This window comes from Mesoplodon densirostris, chromosome 5, assembly GCF_025265405.1.
Source record: "Mesoplodon densirostris isolate mMesDen1 chromosome 5, mMesDen1 primary haplotype, whole genome shotgun sequence".
In the NCBI taxonomy this organism is placed as follows: domain Eukaryota; kingdom Metazoa; phylum Chordata; class Mammalia; order Artiodactyla; family Ziphiidae; genus Mesoplodon; species Mesoplodon densirostris.
Window position 1 is genome coordinate 152,239,413 of NC_082665.1, and position 25,120 is coordinate 152,264,532.

Genomic DNA, 25,120 nt, shown 5'->3' on the forward strand with positions numbered 1-25,120 from the left:
ACAGTCCTGGCACACTAGCTCTAGAGGAGCACATCAGAGAGAGCTGTAAACTAGCATTAGTTTGAAAATGGTCCCCGGGGGATAACCTAATAAAAGCTTAGTATTGTAAAAGAAAAGAACAAGTTATTGAATAATAAACATTTGTAATATTACCCTTAGAATTCAGCATTCATTGAACAGATGTTTATTGAGCTGCTACTGTATATGCTGGATGTTGGGGAGATACACCTAACAGATGAGAGTGAAGTAAATGGTAAATTACAGTACAGAGTGTTAAGTACTGTAGTAGGTATAAGTATAGGAAGCTATGGGAACATGTTCTTGGTCAAGAAGTAGCTTTTTAAAACTTAGTGTGTAGGTGTATTTTGGGATGGAGTAAGATTGTGGAATAAAATAACTACCATCAAAGTTTTTGTGCTAACTGCAAACATTGTCATTTTCTGTTACCACAGGCAATTTCTCAACAAGACCTGGTCCACATGGCTATTCAGATTGCCTGTGGAATGAGCTATCTGGCCAGAAGGGAAGTCATCCACAAAGACCTGGCTGCTAGGAACTGTGTGTAGGTGCCATGAGCTTGTCACTGTCATTTGATATTTAGTGTTCCCTGAATTTGGGATCTCTCCAGGAGTCACAGTGGGAACTGTGTTGTATTTATGAGTGATAGTGGTCCATATTTTTTCAGTATTCAATTGTATTTGATGTTCATGTCTACTTTTCAGCATTGATGACACACTTCAAGTTAAGATCACAGACAATGCCCTCTCCAGAGACTTGTTCCCTATGGACTATCATTGTCTGGGAGACAACGAAAACAGGCCGGTTCGGTGGATGGCTCTTGAAAGTCTGGTTAATAACGAGTTCTCCAGTGCTAGTGATGTGGTAAGTGCTGGGACCCCAGATATCAGCAGAATGGAGGAGGCTCCAAATGCTTTTAAAATGTTTTTCAATTTTTTAAATCTGATAACTGTTCCCTGAAATTTTTTATTCAGAAAGCAAGTATAGTTAGCTTTCTAACTGTCAGCTAGTTTGTGGAGATAAGCTGTGCCCCAAACCATGGCCCATCACTGTGTGTAATCTCATTCCATCCTCATGATAACCTGTGAGGGGGCTATTAACACTATGAGATAGGTAGACACTATCCCGGTTTTAAAGGTGATGATATTGAAGTTGGGTTTTTTAAGTCTCAGAATGACCAGGTGGCTGTCAGATAGTAAAGATTTATTGTTTTCTTTTTTTCAAACGACCTCTTCTGAGTTTTGTGGCCTGTGTAACTTACAGTTCCCCAGATGTCACTCTCTTCCTTTTTGTCAGTTTCTGGGTGGTTCTGTCTATTCAAGCAGATCATATGGTGGGATCCTTTAAACTTAGTGATGTATAGTTTCAGAAGCCACAGTTACTCGTGTGTATTTTGTAGGCATTTTAATTGTTTTTAATTTCTGCCACTTTTTTAGTTTGATTTGGAAAATTAATGTATTTCCCTATCTCTTGATTAATGCACTTTATTATTATAGCTGAATATTTAGAGATTAGGTAAAACTTCTGCTTATAAGGTCCCCCTGTATCACTCAATATCTGTTAGTGTTACATGTAAAATTTTATAGAGTAATTTGCTTCAAAGTTTCAGCTATAAAAATTGGGCTTACCATATCATTATATCTTGTGTCTCAGTGATATATTTTATATAATATAGGGTTTCCCTTTTACTAAGTTTGTGTGGGTTAAGGACTACTCTTTTAATACACAATTTCCCTCAGTGTATTAGTGTTCTGTGGCTGCTGTAACAGATTGCAACAACCTTGGTGGTAAAACAGCAGAGGCTTATTCTCTCACAGTTGAATTCTGGAAGCCACATGTTTGAAATCAGGGTGTAGGCAGGGCCGTGCTCCCTCCAGAGACCTTAAGGGAGAAACGGTCCTTGCCTCTCCCAGCTTCTGGTGGCTCTTGGCACTCCTTGGCTTGTGGCTGCATCTCTCTTCTCCATGTTCATATCACCTTATCCTCCATGTGTCTGTCGTCTCTCGAAACTCCCTCTGCCTCTCTCTTACAGTGATACATATGATTGCATTTAGGATTTATCTCATAATCCAGGATATGTTTCTACTTTCAAGGTCCTTAACTTAATCACATCTTTTGTCATATAAGGTAATATCTATAGGTTTTGGGGATTAGAATGTGGACATATCTTTGGGGCCACCATTCAATCCACTACACTCAGTAATTGAAATTACCTAAGATTACCTTATTGAAAAACTAATCTTCCAATTTAAAATCCTTGAAATGGTTTGTTAAGGGAGGAACCCTCTCTTGTTATTATAGTCTTTTAATTTAAATTTTTTTTTCTTTTTCGGGAGCTAGGTTAGCTATTTGATATATTGTGCCTTTCTGCATACCAAGTGTTTTGATGAAATGTGCTCACTTGATGGGAATGAACAAGTTACATATATAGTTTTTAAACTTTTTTCCTGTAAGTGAAGGTCTTTCATTATGCATATCTTCAAAATACTTTGTTTTAACTTAATTTAAAATCAACTACTCTCTGAAAAGAAAAAAAACTTATCTGACACTTGTGAGATAGGCAGAATAGATATGAGTGATGATGCGAAGGATGTTTTCTGCTTCATGGAGCAGCTGCAAAAGTTAATAGTGGATGGAAACTTGTTGCCACAGTCTTTCCCAGCCAGAGGCATGGGGCCTTTTGGAAAATGGGTGGAGGTGGGAGGAATAAATCCTGATTCTTAGACACAGAGCCCTGAGGGTTCAGCTTGTATAGCAGTGGGAAACTAGACCTAGTCTGTTCTTCCAGAGCTGTGATAATAAAATAAAACTTCTCTAACATTAATGTCAAGAAGTTAAAATTCCAAGTAAAGCAATACAAATACGCCAGGCAACTTACATAGTTCTCATAGTTATCTAAAGAGAACCTGGACTTCTTTTGGGGGAAGGAGGGATTGCTTTCTTTGTTTTTGATGTTTATTTTTCTCAAATGATGTTTAAAAAAAAGGAAAGCAGAGCTTGATTTAGGCTAGCAAACAGCTGCTGTATTGAGTGACAGTAAGGACCAGTTATACTCACGTGCTTGTTTTTCAGGTTGCCAAATCTTTATTCAGAAGTTCTGAATTGTAGGTGGGATTCTTTACCAGTTTCTACACTAAGCAAAGCTGTTTTCATGGGGAAAATATTGAGTTTAACTTTGGTTTTAGAACATAGTTCTAAAACATAATATCAGTGGAATTAGAGTTACATGGTTTTCAAATCCACCCCTTTAGTAGAAAAACCTGCATCTGAACATTTTTGAATGTAGAAAACTAAAAGACACTTTCCTCACATCTTCTTTGAAAATATAATTCCATATTTGATTTAAAAGATTAATTCACTCATCTCTTTGGGATATTAATATTCTTTTTAATGGTTGATTTAAAAAGTCTATGACTTTATTACTCATTGAAACGTAGCATAGTTGCCTTATAGAAATGAGGTGGTAGTCATGGTGAGCCCAAAGCTAGTCTAACGGGCAGGAAATAGAAGACGTTTCTTAGATGGCAGTCGGTGATGCAAAGATGCCATGTAACTTCAAGGAGATTGGGAATCGTTTGATTATTCTCTTAGAAAAAGGAATATTGATAAGTAATATTTCAGAGGGGCATGCAAGATGGCCAGTAGTACTGTTAGCTTGCACAGTGGAAGCCCCCAATCTATGCATGCTTAATTTAATGTATTTGCTTATTTCTATGTAAGTATTCCATTGTATATTTAAACAGTAATAGGAAATTTGTTTTAGGAATTTTTTTATAACACTTACGATCGCATATTTCACAGGAACTCCAGAGTGGAAATTAGATGATACACTTCAACTAATGAGACTAAAGTTAATAATACATTTTTAAGCAATGTGATCTACATCTCTTCAGCTGGGTGCACTGTGCTGTATTAGTTGGTAAAGTCCATGTAGAGGATATATGGATTGGTTAAGCAAGTATTTCCAAATCGTACTTAGAATTAGTTATTCTTACAATTATGATATTTTACAAACTTTGCAACAGTTCACATATTTTGTGTAAGAACTTGCCTTAACAGGAGAATTACTTTAAAATCATGACCACTTTTAGTATGTCTTGGCATAAACTTCCTTGAAACGTCTGTGTGACCCAAGTTCTTCTGAGCTGTACTTAGAATGTGATGGTGAGAATACCCACATTGATTCACGTTTAACATGGTCAGCTCCTAAAATGTTCAGATTTTTCTTCTTTAGATTCTTATAAATTCATTTCCTTTAAAATGTATTTTTCCCCTAAATATCTTTTGCCTTGGATAATTGAGATTGAAAGGAATGGGAATACTGTTCTGTTTCCTATGACTGTGATGGGGCTATTTAGTGTAAAAATCCTGCCTTTCTGTTTTGTGGGATTGAGTATTTTTTGAATTCTTATGTTGAAGCACACATGTTAAATTGCTTTTTAACATTTGTATTGAAATGTGTATACATAATCGTTATGCTGTGTTTCCACTTTTCCTTTATGGATTAAGTTGGGGTTTTAAAAAGTTACATTTAATATTCTACTTTTGGGCTGTAAAACTTCATTCAGAGTCAAATGCAAAATAAGTAATGTAACCCCATTCCCCCCAGAATATCTACACATGTAAAATACATATTTTAGCTATTAATGTAGCATCTAACAAATGATATTACTGCCTTGGAGGGAACATTTTCTCTGCCCTTTAAAAGACCCTTAACATTTTTGCATTCCTTTATAGTTAAAAATTCTCCCTGGGCTTCCCTGGTGGCGCAGTGGTTGAGAGTCCGCCTGCCGATGCAGGGGACATGGGTTCGTGCCCCAGTCTGGGAAGATCCCACATGCCGCGGAGCAGCTGGGCCCGTGAGCCATGGCCGCTGAGCCTGTGCGTCCGGAGCCTGTGCTCCGCAACGGGAGAGGCCACAGCAGTGAGAGGCCCGCATACCGAAAAAAAAAAAAAAAAAAAATTCTCCCTGATTTATTTGGAAACACATTAATGTTTTCTGTCTTAAAAATAATACATTGCATTTCTGGGTTGTGTTTTAACAGTTTTTACTGGAAGGATTCAATATTTTACTATGTCAAGATTATTATAATGTTAATATCAGCTTTTAACTCTTGAACTTAGGAAATATGCACAACCAGATTTGACTAGTTATAAATCTCTCATATTATTCTAAGATATGACATCATCATAGCCATTATTAAGAATTTCTGGATATTGTTTTTATTCTGTTTTCATCAGATGTGGTACTGCCATAGATCTTTCTTGGTGACTTTCTTTTCCTTTATTTGAAAATAGATTTCTTGATTTATGTCTTCTTTGAATTATTTAGCTAGTTATAGTAGCTAACATAATTCTGTAAGAGGCTACCTTCTATTAAGAGACTGAATGCAATCAGGAATACACAATTAAGAGTTTTTTCTTGGTGGTTTTCTTGCCTTTATGGTATTACATTGTGTTTACAAAGCATTTTCTTGGGAAAAAAACAAGTCAAGGAAATGATTTCCATGTTAGTCTTATCAGCGTGGTTTATGGCAATGAGGAGATCCTTTAAGGTATTTGAAAAGTTTCTAGGGTGCAGGGCATATGAAAGTGTGTTCCGTGACATTATTTCTTTTGTGAACATTAGAGATTATCTCCAGAAGAAGGAGAGAAATCTGTAGTTATGCAGGTACTCTGTTTGCTGCAGAGTGCTTCTTATTGCTCCTCTTTGCCCACTGCCATGGAAAGTCACTGCCACAACCCGGAACAGACTTGTGCAGGAGAAACTCACATTCATAATATGCCCATGAAGAGAGGTCTTCTGAACTACTGTGGTATCAGAGAGAGCTATAGTTTTCAGAGAATGCTTATTATTTTTAAAAGAATAGAAAACTTTCTATTTTACTCCATTTCTTCATTATTAATTTTAGAATAATACTTAGAGTCCCATTATTTAATTTGTTTCCATTATAGTTGTACATTTTACACATCAGCAATCTTAGACTTACTATTTAAATATTCATGTTAAGATGAATTGATTAAAAAACATTAGAAAAAAGCTGGAGAGGTGAAAAAATCATTCAGACATTACTTTAGGAAATAAAGATTTAAAGTTTAATTTTATTAACATTAAGAAAATATTGTTTAGTGTTATGAAATAGTCCTAATATTTCCTGGGAATGAGGAATAAATGGATTTACTTTAGGAACAGTTAATATATTTTCAGAGTGACCAGTTCCTGTCTTGTGATCAAGTAGTTGCTCTCAATTTATTTTCTGTATTTGGCTCTCCTTGAGAATAGATGTTTTCCTTAAGAGATCTTGTGACCATGTCCTTCCTTTCCTTTCCTGCCTTGTCCTTATCATTCTATTTAATATCCCCTTCAAATAGCCCCAGTGTTCTGATAGAGCAATGTCTAAGCATCTGATACAGTGGAGGAAAGTCCCATATATAGCAGATATGTGTGATGGCTTGGTAGGCATCCACTATTAGATCCTAGGACAGATTTGGTCTCTTTTCAGTCATGTAGGACACTCTGTGCCTAAAGATTGCTGATTTTTGAAGTTGAGTTAGCAACATGTACTAAATTCAATACCTGATGCAGTCAAAATGCACTTTCTATATAGTCATTGTACACTTGGGTATATTTGTTTAGCTGGAATAGAAAAGTATTAGCCACAGTGATAAGTATAAAGGATTATTAAGATTTTTAGGTGATAGTTTACACTGAAGAATTGTTAAAAAGAACCCTTTAAAGGTCACTTGTGTAAATTTATTAATTGGATCCTGGCCCCTGGCCCTTGCCTCCACTCAGTGTGCCAGGGGCCTGGCCCACCACTGTGCATCCAGTAAAGCTTTTTTAAAGTAACATAATTCTATAGATACGTATTTCCACTGTGGTTATTGGAAAGGCCTGGAAAATACGTGTCTGAAAATTAAAATTCGTAGAATAGTACAGCTTCAAAAATCGGATATTCAGAAAGGGGTATATACTAATAAAGCCTGTACCTCAAGTACGGCATAGTATTAGTTTTGGAAACTTGTGAAAATTGTTTAGTTAATGTTAATGAAAGTCGATTGAACTCAAGCTTCCACTGCTTGGAATGTTACTCCATGATATTTTGATCTTCAGAGTGAACTCTTAATTAAAGGAATTGGTAAAGAGAAATCCAAACTCCTTCGCCTTGGTTTTCAGAACTTCTGTTCCTTATCTTCTTGTTTCAGTTTTATATTTTCTACTGTACGTTTCTTTATATTCTGCATTTCAGCCAATCCGGAATTCCTGCTGAGTCCAGACTCACCAGGTGCTTCTATGCCATTTAATTTGATCACCTTTGGATCCCAGAGAATTGGATCTACTTAATGACACCCATAAAGAATTCTTTATCTACCTAATAATGGCACCTATCACACACTGCCTTATATTTTCTGGCACAAGTCATTTTTCCCAGAACAGGCAGTGGGGAACTCTGACTTAATTATTTTCCTTTAGAAGGTTTTCCATATTTACAGAATTGAAGTTGTGTGTGTGTTTGTGTGTGTGTGTGCGTAGCAGTGTTAATCTTATCCTTAGAGAGCTGTGTACTTGATTGTGTAAAAGAATCTTGGAGGACCTCACACTGTCCTCTTCTCCCCTCTGTTTCCGTGTTGAATCCTCATTTTTCTCCTTGTCTCACTCCTACAGACTTCATTTCAGAGACCCCATGTGTTCTTTTGACTACAGTTGTTATTTATGAGTAAATGATTTTTTAATTGACCTTTGTGGCCTAAGATCTCCCTCTTAAGTATTAGATATATTGCATAGATATCTACTCTGTTTTTGTGCCCAGGGCCCATGTTTCTGAAAACATAAGTGCCATCTTTGCACTGTAAAGATGCAACACAATTGAGGACAACAGGTAGACTGTCTGGTTTGAGGGGAAAACGTGATTGATTTGCTATGGGGCATGTTGAGTTCAGGATACTGATGGGTGGAATGTAGGTCTGGAATTCTGGACAGACATAGAAGCAGGATATTAGAAATTGTACATCAGTTTCATAAAGGTGTGTGATTGAATAAACAAGAGAGTTTGTTGATCTCAGATGTAGTGAATATAAAGAGAGAAGAAAGCCAAGAGAAAATGTAGGGAATATTTTACTTTAGTTAGTGAGAAAGGAAAGATGAACAATGAATAAAACAGAAAGGTAAGAAGAGAATCCAGAGAATGCTGTGTCTTAGAAACCAAGGAAGGAAATAGTTTCAAGGAGAGTCTGGTCTCTAAACGTATCTTCAGTAGTCAGAAAGGATGAGGAAATCTTTGAGGGCTTTTGAACAGGCAGGTTTAGTAAATCATTAAAGATGGATATGATTGTCAGGGGCTCTGTGGGAGGTGAGAAAGTGGAGACAATAAATAGATTACACTTTGAAGAAGTTTAGCTATGAAAAGGAGTGGAAGAATTGTAGCTTGATGGGATGGCAGGATCAAGAGAGGTTTTATTGTGTTAATGTCTTTTATTTTACTGGGTTTGTTTGGTGTGGCTTTTAGGCAGGGAAGCAGTGGGGAGAAAGAGATGGACTTGTGATTATTGGAGGGGAGGTCCAAGAGATGATAGGTGAACGGGCTCAGAAGCCCACATAAAGGTATAGTTTGGCCTAAGAGGAGGTATACCTCTTGTCTGAGATGGGAATAAAGCAAGAGATAGGAGAGAGAAGGTACAGAAAATTCTTGAAGACGGATCTCTCATTGACCTATGGGACAACTTCAGGTTGTTTGAATATAGTTGTAATCGGGGTCCACAAAAGCATGCATTGGAGATGCGGGGCAGTGGGGGACTAAAAGAATAATGAAGAAATAACTGAAATGTTCCCAAATTTTATTAAAACTATAAATCCACAATCTAAGAGCTCAACAAACCCCAAACACAATAAGCACGAAGAAACTAATGTGTTACACATTATAATCACATTGCACAAAACTAGCGATAAAGAGAAAATCTTAAAAGCAGCCATAAAAAAAAGAATGTTAACATACAGAGGAACCAGGAAGATTTCTCATTGGAAGCCATGCAAGGGAGAAGACAGTGAAGCAACATCTTAAAACATCTTTAAAATCTACTGTAAGAAAAAACTTATGTAGAATTTTATACCCATATAAAATATCTTTCAAAAACTGAAGGGGAAATAAAGACTTTTCCAGAAATAGAAAAGCTGAAAGAATTCATAACTAGCAGATGCACACTATAAGAAATGTTAAAGGAAGTCCTTTAGGAACCAGTAATACGAGATGGAAATATGGGTCTGACGAAGGAACAGAGAGTACCAGAAATGGTACCTGCATGGGTAAATGTATACAGTTTTTTTTCTCATTACTTAAATCCTTTAAAAAGGTAATTGAACATATTTTTATGCCCCTTGTGTAGTAATTGGTAAAATAGACAGAAAATCAGTAAGGATATAGATTTCAGTGACAGTACCAACTAACTTGATCTAGTTAACAGTTGTAGAACACACCATTCAACAACAGCAGAATGCATATCTGCAGGTTCACATGGAATATTTACTAAGGTAGACCACATTCTGGATCATGATCAAGTCAGTAAATTTAAAAGGATTTAATTCACACAAAGTAGTGTTTTGTGAACACAGTGGAATTAAATTAGAAATCAAAAATAGGAATCTAGGACTTCCCTGCTGGCAGAGTGGTTAAGAATCCGCCTGCCATTGCAGGGGACACGGGTTCAATCCCTGGTCCGGGAAGATCCCACATGCCATGGAGCAACTAAGCCCGTGTGCCACAACTACTGAGCCTGTGCTCTAGAGCCCATGAGCCACAACTACTGAAGCCCGTGCTCTGCAACAAGAGAAGCCACCACAGTGAGAAGCCTGCGCACCGCAATGAAGAGTAGCCCTCACTCACCACAACTAGAGAAAGCCTGCGAGCAGCAACAAAGACCCAATGCACTCAAAAATAAAAATAAATTAAAACAACAACAATAACAAAAAGGAATCTAGAAAATCCTCAAATATTTAGAAACTAAATAATACACATTCAGGTAACCCATGTGTCAAGGAAGTAATCAAAAGGGAAATTATAAAGTACTTAGAACTGAATGAAAGTAGAGACACGTTTCAAAATTTGGGGGATGCTGCTCAAGGGCGACATGTATACTATTAAACATCAATATTAGAAAAGAAGAAAAGTCTCAAATTAGTGACCTTAGTTTTCACCTTAAGAAACTAGAACAAGAGCAGATTAAATCCCAGGTAAGTAGGTGAAAGGAAATAAAGATTAGATGGAAGTCAGTGAAATATGAAAAAGAAAAACATTAGAGAAAAATCAAGTGAAACCAATGCTTAACTCTGAGAATATCATTGATGAATTTTTTGCCAGACTAATCAGGAAAAAAGTTGCAAATTAACGATATAATGAATGAGAGAGATGATAGCATTAAAGATTCTCACAGGTATTAATAGTAAGAGAATATTATGAACAACTTTTTCCCAATAAATTTAGACACTTAGGTGAAATGGACAAATTCTTTTTAAGATAAGAATTTTCAAAGGTCACTCAAGAAGTAGATACTCTGAATAGCCATATAAAAGTTGAATTTTTTTTTTTTTTTGGCCTTGCTGCGTGGCTTGTGGGATCTTAGTTCCCCAACCAAGGATTAAAGCCAGGCCCTCAGCAGTGAAAGTGTGGAGTCCTAACCACTGGACTGCCAGGTAATTCCCCCAGAATTTAATATTTAGTTAAAAACCTACCCCAAAAGAAAATTTTAGGTCTAGATTAAACTCTAGGGCACTGCCGAATGCCTTCAAACATTCAAGGAAGAAATAATAAAAATTCTATACAATTTCAGAAAGTTGAGGAGAGAATACTTTCTAACTCATTCTGTGAAGTCAACATTACCTTGAAACTGATGTACAAATCATTATCACTCATGATCACAGATGCAAAAATTAAACAGAAGTTTAGAACCCGTGAATATATTTAAAAATGATATTATGACCACATAGGCTTTATCCCAAGAATACAAGCTTTTTCAATCATTTGAAAAATCAAGCAGTGCAGTTTACTGTATTACATATTAAAGAAAAACCATATGATCATCTCAGTAGATGCAGAAAAAGTATTAGAAAAAAATCCAAAATTCATTTCTAGTAAAAATTCCTAGCAGTCTGATAAAGGGCATCTACAAAAACAAAAATAAAACCCTATAGCTGTTATCATACTTAATGCTAAAAGGCTGAATTCTTTTTACCTAATAACAGTAACAAGACAAGGGCACCCACTCTCATCAGTATTGTTCTCAAGGTTCTAGCCAGTACACTAAGGCAAGAAAAGGAAATAAAAGGCAAGAAAATATTGCATAGGAAAAAGTAACTCTTTATTTGTGGGCAACTTGATTGTCTATGAAGAAAATCCAATGTGATATACAGAATAGCTACTAGAACTAATAAATGAGTTTAGAAAGATTACAGGATATAAGATCAATGTACAAAAGTCAGTTGTATTTCTACATACTAATAAAAATCAGAAATTAAAGTTTTTTAAAAACAGAAGCATCATAAAATATGAAATTCTTAGGAATAAATATGACAAAAATTGTGAAAGACCTATATGATGAACGCTATGAGACACTGTTGAGAGAAATTAAAGCCCTACATGAGTGGTGTACCTTGTTTGTTGGCCAAAAAACTCAATATTGAGATGTTAGTTCTCTCCAAGTTGACCTATAGATTCAACACATTTCTGAAGAAAATCTGTGCAGGCTTTTAATTTTCTTTTTTTTTTTTTTTTGTATAAGTTGACAGATTGATAAAATTGATATGGAAAGGCAAAGAACCGTAGCCAAAACAGCTTTGAAAAAAGAAAGTTACGGGTCTGATTTCAAATTACAGTAATCAAGACAGCTGTGGTATTGGCCTTAAGGTAGATAGGTAGATCAGTGGAACAGAATAGAGTATGTAAAATTTGACCCACATATGTATGGACAACTAATTTGCAACAAAAGTGCAAAGGCAAGTCAATGGAGAAAGGATTCTCTTTTAAACAAATGGTCCTGGAGCAGCTGGATATCCAGCTACAAAACAAATGAACTTCAATTTATACCTTGCTCCATGTACAAAAATTAACTCAAAATTAATCACAGATCTAAGTGCGCGACCTAAAACTATAAAACTTCTAGAAGAGAATAATAGAAGAAAATCTTTGGAGCTTTGCCTTAAGCAAAGATTTCTTAGACAAGACACCAACTCAAGATCTGTAAAAGAGCAAATTAGACTTTATCAAAATTTGAAGCTTGTACTTTTTGAAATAGTGTTAAGAGAATGAGAAGACAAGTCACACTCAGGGTATATTTGCAAATCATATATCTGGTAAAGGACATATTTGCAGAATATATAAAGAACTCTAAAAATTCAGTACAGGTATTCCCCACTTCTCAAAAGTTTGCTTTATGCCACTTCGCTTTTACAAAAGACCTATGTTAGTACCTGTTTTCACAAACCAAGAGGAATCCAAAGAAGATTTTTGGTTTTACAGAAAAAAAGGTGAAAAGCAAAAAATAGCATTCAAGTGTTTGTTTTGTAGCAGCCATTATAGAGGCATCTTGCACCCCAGGCAGTGAGAGTGGCCCCGCCAAGCTCCTTCCGCAGACACTACACTCAGCATCTCAGCATCAAGCCACCATGGCTTTGAACTGTGCTTGTGAGCACCTGTGATTTATCTCGATTTATATTGTGCATGTGTTAGTAAGATGTGTTCTAAAGTAATTGCTGCCTCACTTTATGGCACTTCTGTTTACAAAAGCTTTCATAGGAATGCTCTACTTTTAGATAGCAGGGGAAACCTGTAATAAAAAAGCAACCCAATATAAAAATGGGCAAAATATTTGAACAGACACTTCACCAGTGAAGATATATAAATGGCAAATAAGCACATGAAAATATGATTAACATCATTAATCATTAGGAAAATGCAAACTAAAACCACAACAAAATACCATTCCCCACCCATTACTATGGCTAAAATCGAAGACTGAAGTCTTTGCAAGGATGTGGAAGAACGGTAGCTCTCTTATACTGCTGATGGTAATGTAATATGGTACATACGCTTCGGAAAACAGTTTCGCAGTTTTTTTTTTTTTTTAAGTATGAGATATTTTATCCTTAATAATTTTTTTAAAATTTATATATTTTTGGCTACGTTGGGTCTTAGTTGTGGCACGCAGGATCTTCATTGTGGCCCATGGGCTTCTCTCTAGTTGTGGCACGAGGGCTCTTCGTTGCAGCACCTGGGCTCTGAAGTTGTGACGCGTTGAGGCCTGTGGGCTCAGCAGTTGGGGCACGTGGGCTTAGTTGCCCCATGCATGTGGGATCTTAGTTCCCTGACCAGGGATCGAACCTGCATCCCCTGCATTGGAAAGCAGATTCCTAACCACTGGACCACCAGGGACCATTCCCAGTGTGGCAGTTTCTTAAAACATTAAACACGTACATACCATATCCAGTCATTTTGCTCCTAGGTAAGTGAAAGCATATGTCGTTACCAATACTTGGGCATAGATGTTCATAGCAGCCTTACTTTTAGTAGCTAAACCTGGAAATAATTCAATGTCCATCAACAGGTAAGTGGGTAAACTGCTGTATTCATACAATGAACTACTGTTCAGCAGTGAAAAGGGATGAACTGTCGATATATCGTGGATGAATCTCAGAATCGTTATTCTGAGTGAAAGAAGCTAGACAAAATGTACAGTTTTAATAATTCCATTTATGTGAAATTTTAGAAAATGCAAACTAATGTTAGTGGCAGAGAGCAGATTAATGGTTATTTGGAGATAGTGGGGCGGTGGTGGGAGGACTGGGAGGAAAGGATTAGAGCGGTAAGAATCTTTGGGAAGTGATGGATATGTGATATGTTCATTATCTTGATTGTGGCAGTTGTTTCAGAGCTGTATACATATGTGAGAATATATCAAATCGAACAGTTTATTGTATGTTGGCCATACTACAATAAAAATACATAAAAACTGTCTTCTGTCTTTGCTGTCTGACCACCACTGCTAACACATCTAAGACTAGTTCCTACATTTGCAGGATCTTAAGACCCAGCTAGGACTCTTAAAAGTATTGAGTTCCAGGCCTCAGAATTACTAGGATGGGGCTAAGGAATCTGTAATTTTAACAAACACTCCAGGTGATTTTTCTTATTACTCAAGCTTGGAAAGCACTTGTCCCACATTAAGTTAATTCCACTTTGGTCATCTGAACCCATTTCCATATATGAGAAAGGGATGTTAGGTTTCTAGTGTTAACAGAAAGGCCTAGCCATAAAACACTTGATTATGCTTTTGCTATGGTCAGATGAGATCATTTAGAATTGGACAGAATTTTTTTCTCATCATATGTAATATATTGAGGTCAGCCTGAAGTAACAGAATGGAAATCTCTGAATAGTCCCAACATTAGTGAACATTACATCAAAGAGTAAAAAATAATTATTATATACTTTTTTAAAATAAATTTATTTTTAAATTTTCATTCACTTATTTTCGGCTGCGTTGAGTCTTTCATTGCTGCACATGGGCTTTCTCTAGTTGCAGCGAGCGGGGGGCTACTTTTCGTTGCGGTGTGCGGGCTTCTCATTGTGGTGGCTTCTCTTGCTGCAGAGCAGGGGGGCTCTAGGTGCGCAGGCTCAGTAGTTGTGGCATGCGGGCTCTAGAGCACAGACTCAGTAGTTGTGGTACACAGGCTTAGCTGCTCCACAGCATGTGGGATCTTCTCGGACCAGGGATCGAACCCATGTCTCCTGCATTGGCAGGCGGATTCTTAACCACTGCACCACCAGGGAAGTCCCGAGTATTATATACTTTTTGACAAGTCACATCTGTATGTTGTTAGTGAAAAAAAAATTTTGTATCCTATATATTAAGAAGCTGTAAAATAACACAAGTTGGGAGAAGAGAAATAAGATGAATAGAAGAACACTGTTATTCTCTACATGTTCTTTAAATGGATGTAGCAAGAGCCTTTTATAAAAGTTTTATAAAACTCTGGAAAAAACAGGCTGACCTTCTCATTGCCCCCTTTCCAAAGACGTCAAACAAGAGAATAAGAATAAGTCTGTCTAAATTTTAAATGGTTCAGTTATCAGAAGACTTTAGAGAGCAAGTTTTCCACAAATTATCCTTGTGCTATTTGGTCTTGATTTTTTTTAGAGGGTTGGTGAGCCAACATGTAATTAATCACTTTTTTTGGTTGTTGGCTTGTAAGGAAATGAAACTGCAACTTTCCCTTTGGCTTTATTGTTCTTTTTTTGGTGTTTCTTAGTGCTGCAATATGTAACATAAGAAACTGAGATGGGTGCTTAGTGATAATGTGGATACAACAATGTGAAAGAAGTATTTTTTAAAAGTCATCTTATATATTTTGTACTGTTATGGTACCTGTGTACAGTCCAGGTCTCAGATACCACCAGCATTACCATGAAAGTCTTGCAGTCAGAAGTTGTTAGAACATCCCTTGTCAGTGGATGGGGTTACTCATCAAGTGGCAGTATCCACTTCTTACCAATTCTTATTGTTTCTTCCTTCAAAATCTAGTTTGGATTGATGATTCCTTCCCCGAAGCTGCTACCACAATCAGTGAATAAGAACAGACCCATCTCATCTTGTAAATAAGGGGTAGGAACACCCTTCCAACTAGCTTCACTTCTTTGGGCTCTGTTCCATCTGTGTAGTGAACTACCTTCCCTGTGGCAATTGGATACTTTTATTTATTTATTTAAAAATTTTTTATTTTATTTTATTTTATTTTTTGGGTGCTTTATAAATAAATAAAGATTTTATTTATTCTTCATTGCTGCACGCGGGCTTTCTCTAGGCCAGCGGGGCCTACTCTTTTTTTTTTTTTTTTTGCCGTACATGGGCCTCTCACTGTTGTGGCCTCTCTCGTTGCGGAGCACAGGCTCTGGACGCGCAGGCTTAGCGGCCATGGCTCACGGGCCCAGCCGCTCTGCGGCATGTGGGATCTTCCTGGACCGGGGCACAAACCCGTGTCCCCTGCATCGGCAGGCGGACTCTCAATCACTGCACCACCAGGGAAGCCCCGGGGGCTACTCTTTATTGAGGTGCACGGGCTTCTCATTGTGTGACTTCTCTTGTTGCGGAGCACGGGCTCTAGGCAGGCGGGCTTCAGTAGTTGTGGCTCGCGGGCTCTAGAGCGCAGGCTCAGTAGCTGTGCCACACGGGCTTAGTTGCTCCGCGGCATGTGGGATCTTTCCGGACCAGGGCTCGAGCCCGTGTCCCCTGCATCGGCAGGCGGATACTTAACCACTGTGCCACCAGGGAAGCCCTGGACACTATTTTAAAAATTAAGCATTACAATGACTAATTATTGTCATTATTAAAAGTTCATATAAAGTTTAAAGACAAACACCTGTATGTCAGCAGGCACCTTCCTTTAACTTTTATTAATTTGAAATCGTTTTTCCATTTTTAAGCGGAACAGAAGATTCTCCTTAAGCCAATAGGTTTAGGGAAATTCCAGTAGATTCTGTCTCTATGAAGATTTAAAAAATATACATCCATCTGCATCTGATCCCTGTCTCTTCCCTCCTCTCAGAGCACAGACCTCAAGGATGGCCGTTGTTCTCCCTTAATGGTAACAATTAATAAAAAGATATTAAGTTTCAAAAAGCTAAACTCTTTGGTTTTGGTATTTAGGATAATGCTGGCCTAAAAATGAGTCGAGAAGTGTTCCATCCTCCCCTGTTTTCTGAAAGAGTTTGTGTAGGATTGTACTGTGGTTTGAATTGTGTTCCCCCAAAAGATAGGTTGAAGTTCTAACCCCTATACCTCAGAATGTGACCCTCTTTGGAAACAGGGTCATTAGAGATATAATGTTAAGATGAAGTCATCATTAAGGCAGACCTTAATCCAATGTGACCAATATCATTATAAGAAGAGACAGTGGCATGCAAGGGGAGAATGTTGTGTGAAAACAGAGGCAGAGATTGAAGTACTACAGCTGCAAACCAAGGAACACCAAGGATGGCTGACAAAGCACCAGAAGGTAGGATTAGGCAAGGGAGGGTTCTCCCCTCTGGGTTTCAGAGTGAGTGTAGCCCTGCCAACACCCTGATTTTGGACTTCTAGCCTCCAGAGCTGTGAGGCAAATTCCATTGTTTAAGTCACCCAGTTTGTGGTACTTTGTTATGGCAGCCCTAGGAAACTAACATTGTATTAGGAAACTGATATTGTATTTTTTTCTTTCAAGTTTGATAGAATTCATCCAGTGAAATTGGATGCAGAGTTTTCTTTGTGGAAAGATTTTAAATTATGAATTCAATTTCTCTAAGAAATATTGGGCTGTATAGATTTTCTGTTTGTTCTTGTATCTATTTTGTAACTTGTATATATCAAGGAATTTGTTCATTTCATCTGAGTTATTGAATCTATTGGCATAGAGTTGAGTTGCTTATAATATTCTTTGATGTCTGTAGGATCTGTAGTGCTGTTCCCTCTTTTCTTCCTCATATTGGTTATTTGTGTCTTTTTTATTTTCTTTCATCAGTCTGGCTTAGGGTTTCTCAACTGGGGGCAGTTTTGCACCCTCCCTCCTGGGGGTGTGGGGCATTTGGCAATACCTGGAGACATTTTCAGTTATTACAACTTGGGACATCCAGTGGGTGGAGGCCAGGGATGCTGCTGAACTAAACATCCTGCCATGCACAAGACAGCCTCTCACAACAGAGACTCATCCAGTCCACAGTGTCACTAGTGCTGAAGTTGGGAAACCTGTTCTAGGGCTTACAGTGTACACCTTCTACTTTTGAATATTATGCCACTTCATGTTTAATATAAGCAGCTTACAATACAGTATTTCCACTCATCCCCTTCCATCCTTTATGCTATTACGGGCATACATTTTACTTCCATTTATATTATAAACCCCATAGTGCATGGGGTTTTGCTTTAAACAGTCTATTAAGGAAATTTTTAAATGAGGAAAAAATACCTAGTTGTTGTTCATATATTTTTAGCACTCTTCATTTTTTGTATAGATCCAAATTCCCACTGGTGTTTTTTCTTTCCACATAAAGAACTGCTCTAACGTGTCTTGAAGTGTAGGTCTGCCAGTGACATATTCTCTCAGCTTTTGTTTGAAAAACTGTATTTTGTCTTCATTTTTCAAGTACATTTTGGCTTAGTATAGAATTCTCCACTGACAGTTTTAAAAAATATTCTAAGGTATCATTCCACCGTTTCCTTATTTGCCTAGATTATAATAAGAAAACTATTGTTCACAAATATAAGGCTTTAAAAGATCTGTATACTTTAGATAGTATATCATTATTATTGAACAAAATAACTTAAAATTTGATGCATTGTGCTTAGATTTTATAAACAGACCTGTTCGTGTGTTTTTTTCCTCTTTTTCCCTTTCCTTTTTTCCCCCCTTCACTTTGTTTTTGGGAGCAAGTTATTTCTCTGAACCTGTTTCCTCATCTGTAAAATTGGGCTACCGGTGATTCTCATAGGTTCATTGTGAAAGTTAAAAGAGAAAAAAAAAATGAAAACAACATGTCTAGAACTTGAAGGTATTCATAAACACGATAGCGTGGTACACAGGTATCTTCTTCCTCATGCACCTTCAGCTCTCCTGACCGCACGGCCCATGCGTGGCAGCACATCAGTGGAAGCCCCCGGCCGGAGTCCTGCTCCGCCTCGTGGCAGCCGCTCTGTGGAGACATAGTCCTGCCGTCCACACACTGCCCAGAAGCCCCAGGCAAACTGAGGAGCCCTGGCTGGACTATGAGTGAGCACTGTTGCCACTGCCTATGATGTCTGCTCCTACCAATAGTTTACATGTTGATTTTAAATAAATCTGATATTTTACCCAAGCAAGGTTGGAAGATATTCTTTCAGTATACTTTCATCTGTTAATTTAAATTATCTGAATATAGTAAAAATCCGTGACATTATATTTTACATGATTTGCATTTTCCACTTTTCAACTGTGCAGACTAGTTATGGTATTTCAAGTAACACATTTACATATTAGGAAAAGTTTAGACCTAATTAACAGTTTTGGGTGGTGGGGCTTGTAATCAACAGTAAAAATAATTCCAATGGCTCTAATTACCTTAGAATATACAATAATGATATTCACATTGAAGGATGCTTTCATTAAAATGTTCCTTTCTGTCCAACAAGAGAATCTAACTGGGTATGGTAGACTTCTTTTTATAAATAACATTTTGCTTTCATTAAGAGTTGATTGATCTGCGGGGACTTCCCTGGTGGTCCAGTGGTTAGGACTCCACGCTTCCAATGCAGGGGGTGTGGGTTCGATCCCTGGTCTGGGAACTAAGATCCCACATGCCACAAAAAAAAAAAGAGTTGATCAATCTGCTATTTTTGGTCCCTACCTGGCCACAGGCAGCAGCACTCTGACAGCTGTTTTAAATATCCCCTCACGGTGTTGCTGTTCTTCTTCTCAGTGGGCCTTTGGAGTGACACTGTGGGAGCTCATGACTCTGGGCCAAACGCCCTACGTGGACATCGACCCGTTTGAGATGGCCGCGTACCTGAAAGACGGTTACCGAATAGCCCAGCCGATCAACTGTCCTGATGAACTGTAAGTTTTTTCTGAGCTTGAAGACATGGATTTCATTCCATTTACGATGTTTGGATAAAAGAAAAAGAACAGGTGTCCATACTCATACAGAGACTTCCCTTTTGAGAATAATGCCTCTTTGGACTTGAATTATACTCCTGTAGAGAAACTACAAAGTCAGCCAGACTCATTCATTCTTTTTAATGCATTTGACATTAGGACTTTTTGCATCTCATATTTGTAGTGATGAATCTAATCCAAGAGACTTATGTACATAGTGAGAAAACACTGAACACTGTTGGTTTTCCTGTGTAGAGTGAGGACCTACACAGCCTTAAGGACATCCTTAGTTATAAAGAGCCTTTCTCATTGCTGTTGTGCCTTGCCAGCTGGTATGAACTGATATACGTATAGGGAAGATGTTCTGGTCTGGTGAGTGGGATAGTTCCTGTTTCCTGCTTTTATCACATAGCTAGTCTTCCCATATAATGGGATTGGAGTGGGCAGGAGGCTGTTCAGGGGTGATTGAGTCTCAGTTCCAGAATCCCCTGAAGGTTTTTATACTGTGGCAAGGTGGCAGCTTTTGCACAGATTTTGCTATAGATCCAGGATTCTTAGTTAAAGGTTCCTCTTTTTCCAAGTTCGTTCTTTCAGAACTCAAATACAGTTGACCCTTGAACAATGCGGGTTTGAACTATGTGGGTCCACTTATGTGTGGATTTTTTTCAGTGATAAATACTACAGTATTACATGGTCCGTGGCTGGTTGAATATGCGGATGAGGGGGAACTGGGGATATGGAGGGCTAACTATAAGTTATGTGCAGATTTTTATGCAGAGAGTCGGCGCCCCTCACCCTGTGTTGTTTAAGAGTCAACTGTACAGGATAACACAGGTTATTATTTTGACTGTGTTTTAGGTAGTTATATACAATCTCTATTTGCTGATATATTTTGACATGTTTTAGAATTGAAATCCACAGATATCATCCAGATAACTCATTTTAGCTCTGCCAACAGATAGTAATATTGATTGATTTTTTTAATATATCGTCCTCTCCACGCCCACATTTAGATAGACAACATAACTGGTATCATATTGACCAAAAGGTTAGGAGTACTATATCATCACTAGCCAAATTTTCTGGTCTTGTCACTCTACAGATTTGCTGTGATGGCTTGTTGCTGGGCCTTAGATCCAGAGGAGAGGCCCAAGTTCCAGCAGCTGGTCCAGTGTCTTACAGAGTTCCATGCAGCCCTGGGGGCCTACGTCTGACTCCTCTCACAGTCCCCCAGCATCAGGAGGAAGGAGCCTGCCAGGGCTCACTTGCAGCCAGTCACGGATGCCGCATACGCCATGCAGCGCCGCAGAAGCACATTTGTCTTCCAGAGCACCGTGCCTTAGGAATGCTTTAGAATCGGAACTATCTAAGGCAGACTTAATGATGTCAGATATTTTCTAGATATCACTTTCATTAGGTTGAACTGAAAATGTTTTTGTAAATTTTTTGGCCAAAAATTTTTTTAAACATAGTTAACTTTGGACTAGGGGGTACATTCTTACAAAATAAATAAACAGTTTCTAAAATTGTTTAAACACAGATATTTGGAATAGCTACCTTAGTGCAACTGCTTTTTATTTTTTTACTTCATCAAGGTAATGTAGGTGATTCACCTTTAAAGTTTTTTTTGTTTGTTTGTTTTAATATTTATCACTAGTCTTGGGAATGATTTCTCTTCAAGATGCAGTACTTTTTCTTAGGAAAAGAAAAACAGAAAAAGATGTCGGTTTGCCTTGTACAGGAAAAGGCAATATTGGAAGAAGAAAACTTAAAGAAAAGCTAGAGGGGAAAAAAAGAGAAAAATACTTATTAGAAACAGAAACTGCCCTTCCATGGAGAATTGTTTTTTATTTTTTTAATGAAAAGGAGTTCTCCTTTTTTATTTTGGGGGAAGTAGGAGCTGAGTTCATTGAAACATCTTAATTTTGGCAGAACCTAGCATTTCTGTGAGCCAGAAGTGGGTTTGGGGCAGGTCAGTAGTGAACAGTGGCTATCTTATTTATTTTTACTCTCTGGAAAAGGAGATAACACAATTCCAGAAAGTGAAATCTTGTTTCTAAGGTTAGGAATTCCTTTTATTGCACCTAGAATAGTGCCATGCACAGAATGGGTGCTTGAGTTGTTTTGAGTAAAAAAATGTAAACAGGTAGATTTTGTACCTATCTTTGAGGCTGGCTTAAGTATAAAATGTTTCTTTAAAAACACCTGAGAAATTAAAGGATTTGTTTTATATTATGACAGTATTGAAAATATTGTTCATAATGAATGATTGGTTGTGTCTGGTAAGTCTTTGAACACACACCAGCTAGATAGCCCTGTTTCATTTCATGGGTGTCTCACTCAGACTCCCAAGCCCTAACACAAGTGCAGCTGACTCTGCTCAGCCTCCAGATTCTAATAAAAAGTTGAGATTATTATTACAAGGAAATATTACAGCACTGAAACTTTTCTCCAGAGCCGTTAAATTCCGGGTATGTATATATTTATACTTGGCTAGAGTTGGCCTAAGGCAGAGTTGAATGGACCTCTTTAATAGCTGGGCGTGCACGGGCCTGCCTCTGCTCCCATTCTCACAGGTACACAGGAGAGAATGCGTAGCAGTTGGAGGCTTTGGCTGTTCTTAAAGGAGCTTTACGAATCAGCAGCACATCTGGGAAGATAGCTCACGTGGTACGTGCTCTTGTCAGAAGCAGGCCAAGAGCATGATCTTTCTGTATGCCATTTATTAACACTGGTTCTTTGGTTTTATGAAATACTCAGCCCCCTAAGGGGCCAGCTTTTTCAAAGCTCTTTGAACTTTGTAAGTTACAGAAGTATTGGTTGACAAGCTGCAATCTTAGAAGGCATTCAGTCAACAAATATTTATTTATGGCATTTATTATGTATTATTATGCACATGAAGTGAGTGGTTCTGCTCTAGCATCCCTTCCAACATTCAGTGCATTTTTTAATGTGTTCAGGTTCGTGCATTTTTTATACATCACAGCTCTGTGCACAAGATCTGTTCAAAGAGAAAAGTGCTGTCATTGACTTCTGTCCCAAATTAGCATGCAGTAAGAGGTGCTCTCAGTTTGCTTGGATATGTGGTGCCTTTAACCATATCTCTGTTTGTAAGCTGTTTTCTTTTATGTATGTATATTTGTTTTAGAGGCGGTTTAAGACTTTAAATAGATTTTTCTTGTGGAACTACTTGGAGTCACTGACTTCAGTGAAAAGAGCAGTTACGAGATTTCCATGGCTGTTCTTGTTCCAGTGGTTTGTGAATATTACTGAATAGATTTTGTAGAAAATGTAATTTTTATAGGAAAGAAGCAAATTAGCAAAGCACTGATGTGGTATAAGCTGGCTCTAGTGACCAAGAGCTCTATTATATATATTCTCTCCTTTCTCGTAACACCCCCATTGTAAGAAAATTTTACTTATAGAAGTAAGGAGGATTGGGTTATTCATTCATTATGTATTTATTGAGTGCCCACTGTATATCTGGGCCTTCAAGGTATGCAGGGAACAAGACATGATGTTCCTCCCTTTCTAGGTCTCACATTCTGGTTAGAAGAAGCAGATAATGAACATACGTAAGATTTTGGTAAGTGCTATAAAAACAAATACAGAGTGGTATCATACAGAATAACTTTACATGTCTTTAGTCAGGCTTCTCTGAGCAGGTGGCATTTGAGCTGAGATCTGAGTAACAAAAAGCCACCTATGAGAAGATCCAGGCAGAAGGGACATAATTGCAGAAGCATTAAAGCAGGAATGAGCTGGCCTCCAGAGTCAGCCCTTTCTGTTCATCCACCAGCTGCTGCCACTGGAAGAAGAGAACAGAGGCCAGTGTGGCTAGAATGTAGTTAGGGAAGAGGTCTGGGAGATGTAGGAACAGACATTGGAGCAGGGTTGGAGGTGGTTGTAAGCTGTGGGACACATTTATATTCTAAGTACAGTGGGATTCATCCAAGGAGTTTTTAAAGTTTTTTTTAATTTTATTTTTTAACATCTTTATTGGAGTATAATTGCTTTACAATGGTGTGTTAGTCTCTGCTTTATAACAAAGTGAATCAGCTATACATATGCATATATCCCCATATCCCCTCCCTCTTGGATCTCCCTCCCACCCTCCCTATCCCACCCCTCTAGGTGGACACAAAGCACTGGAGCTGATCTCCCTGTGCTATGCGGCTGTCAAGGAGTTTTTAAATAAGGGACATGATCTGATTTGCAGTTTACAGAAGATTATGCCAACATTTTTTTGAAGATTAGATTGTAGGAAGGCAAGGGTGGAGGCAATGAGACTATAAGAAACTGTTGCATAGTTTAGGAGAGAAAAGATAGTGGTTTTGGACTAATTTGAGTAGTGCAGGAGATTGGGAGGGGCAGATTGGACCTGGATCCATTGGCTGTTGGAGGGTGGGGTGGAGAAGGAAAGAGAGTGATCAGGAATAACTAGTTGGTTTGGAGCTTGAACATATGGTCTGGCTGTATGGCCAAACTATATACTGAGATGGGGAAAAAAAAAAAAACTCTAGTAGGAGGAACAGGATTTTGCTTTGGCTGGGGGAATCAGTAATTTGTTGTAAGCCATGTTCGAGATGCCAATTGGTCATCTAAGTGGAGATTTTGAGTAGATAGATGAGAACCTGCAGCTCAGGGAGGAGGTCTCATTGAACATATAAATGTAGGAGTGTAACATACAGACCATATTTAAAACCATGATATTGGATGAACTTGCTTCGGGAGCCAGTGTAGATGGAGAGGAGGTCTTGGGACAGGGTCCTGGTAACTCCAACTTTAAATGATCTAAAAGGAAAAGTATTTCAAAGTGGAAGAAGAAACCTGTGTGGGATTTGGCATTATGCATTTATTGACAGAAGCAGTAGGGATTGGAGCAAGTGGAAGTGTAACTACTAGGTGGGACAGTGGAGACCCTACTTGAAAGTTTTGCTGTGAAGGGAAATAGAACAGAACTAGAGGAGATCAAAGAAGTATTGGGGTGGGGGGTTGCGGGGGCAGGCACGGGGCATGTTTGTTTTCCAGGACGTGTTTCACTGATGATGGGAATGAGCGAGCAGAGGGAGAAACATCCCTTTGGGTGTGGAATACTCTTCGTTCTTGTCATTTGATCTGCAGCATGAAAGCCTCTCCACTCTAGCCACCAGCCTCTCATGGTAAAGGTTATGTTTTTATTGGGGGAAAATGCGAGGGTGAAGGGAAGTGGTGCACAGAGCTTTAAACGTTTCCATTATATGAAAACCTGCCTTTGTTGAGGTTGCTTCCTTAGGACCTGAGACCTGCCATGGTCTTGCTTACCGTCATCATCTTTTGGCCTCTTGCCCTGAAACTGCTGGCCTGGCCTTGGTCTGTATCCCACCCAACCAGCCTCTGCCAGAGCAATGCTTCCTAAAACTGAGCTGTCCCTGCTCAGAACCGTTCAGCCCCTTCCCAGAACCTTCAGAGTGGAGT

The 25,120-nt window shown here is 38.2% G+C and overlaps 1 protein-coding gene across 2 annotated transcripts in view; it reads left to right on the forward strand.

Annotated features, from left to right (window-relative positions):
* The window catches only part of RYK (receptor like tyrosine kinase), a 95,087-nt gene extending 73,007 nt beyond the window's left edge, over window positions 1–22,080 (forward strand). For both annotated transcript variants that reach the window (XM_060099679.1, XM_060099680.1), the window contains exons 12-15: window positions 453–562; window positions 723–882; window positions 19,488–19,624; window positions 20,766–22,080. In XM_060099679.1, the coding sequence (XP_059955662.1) occupies window positions 453–562; window positions 723–882; window positions 19,488–19,624; window positions 20,766–20,877 (519 nt within the window). In that variant the 3' untranslated portion in view covers window positions 20,878–22,080. The remainder of the gene's footprint in view (window positions 1–452; window positions 563–722; window positions 883–19,487; window positions 19,625–20,765) is intronic.
* The last annotated feature ends 3,040 nt before the right edge of the window (window positions 22,081–25,120 follow it).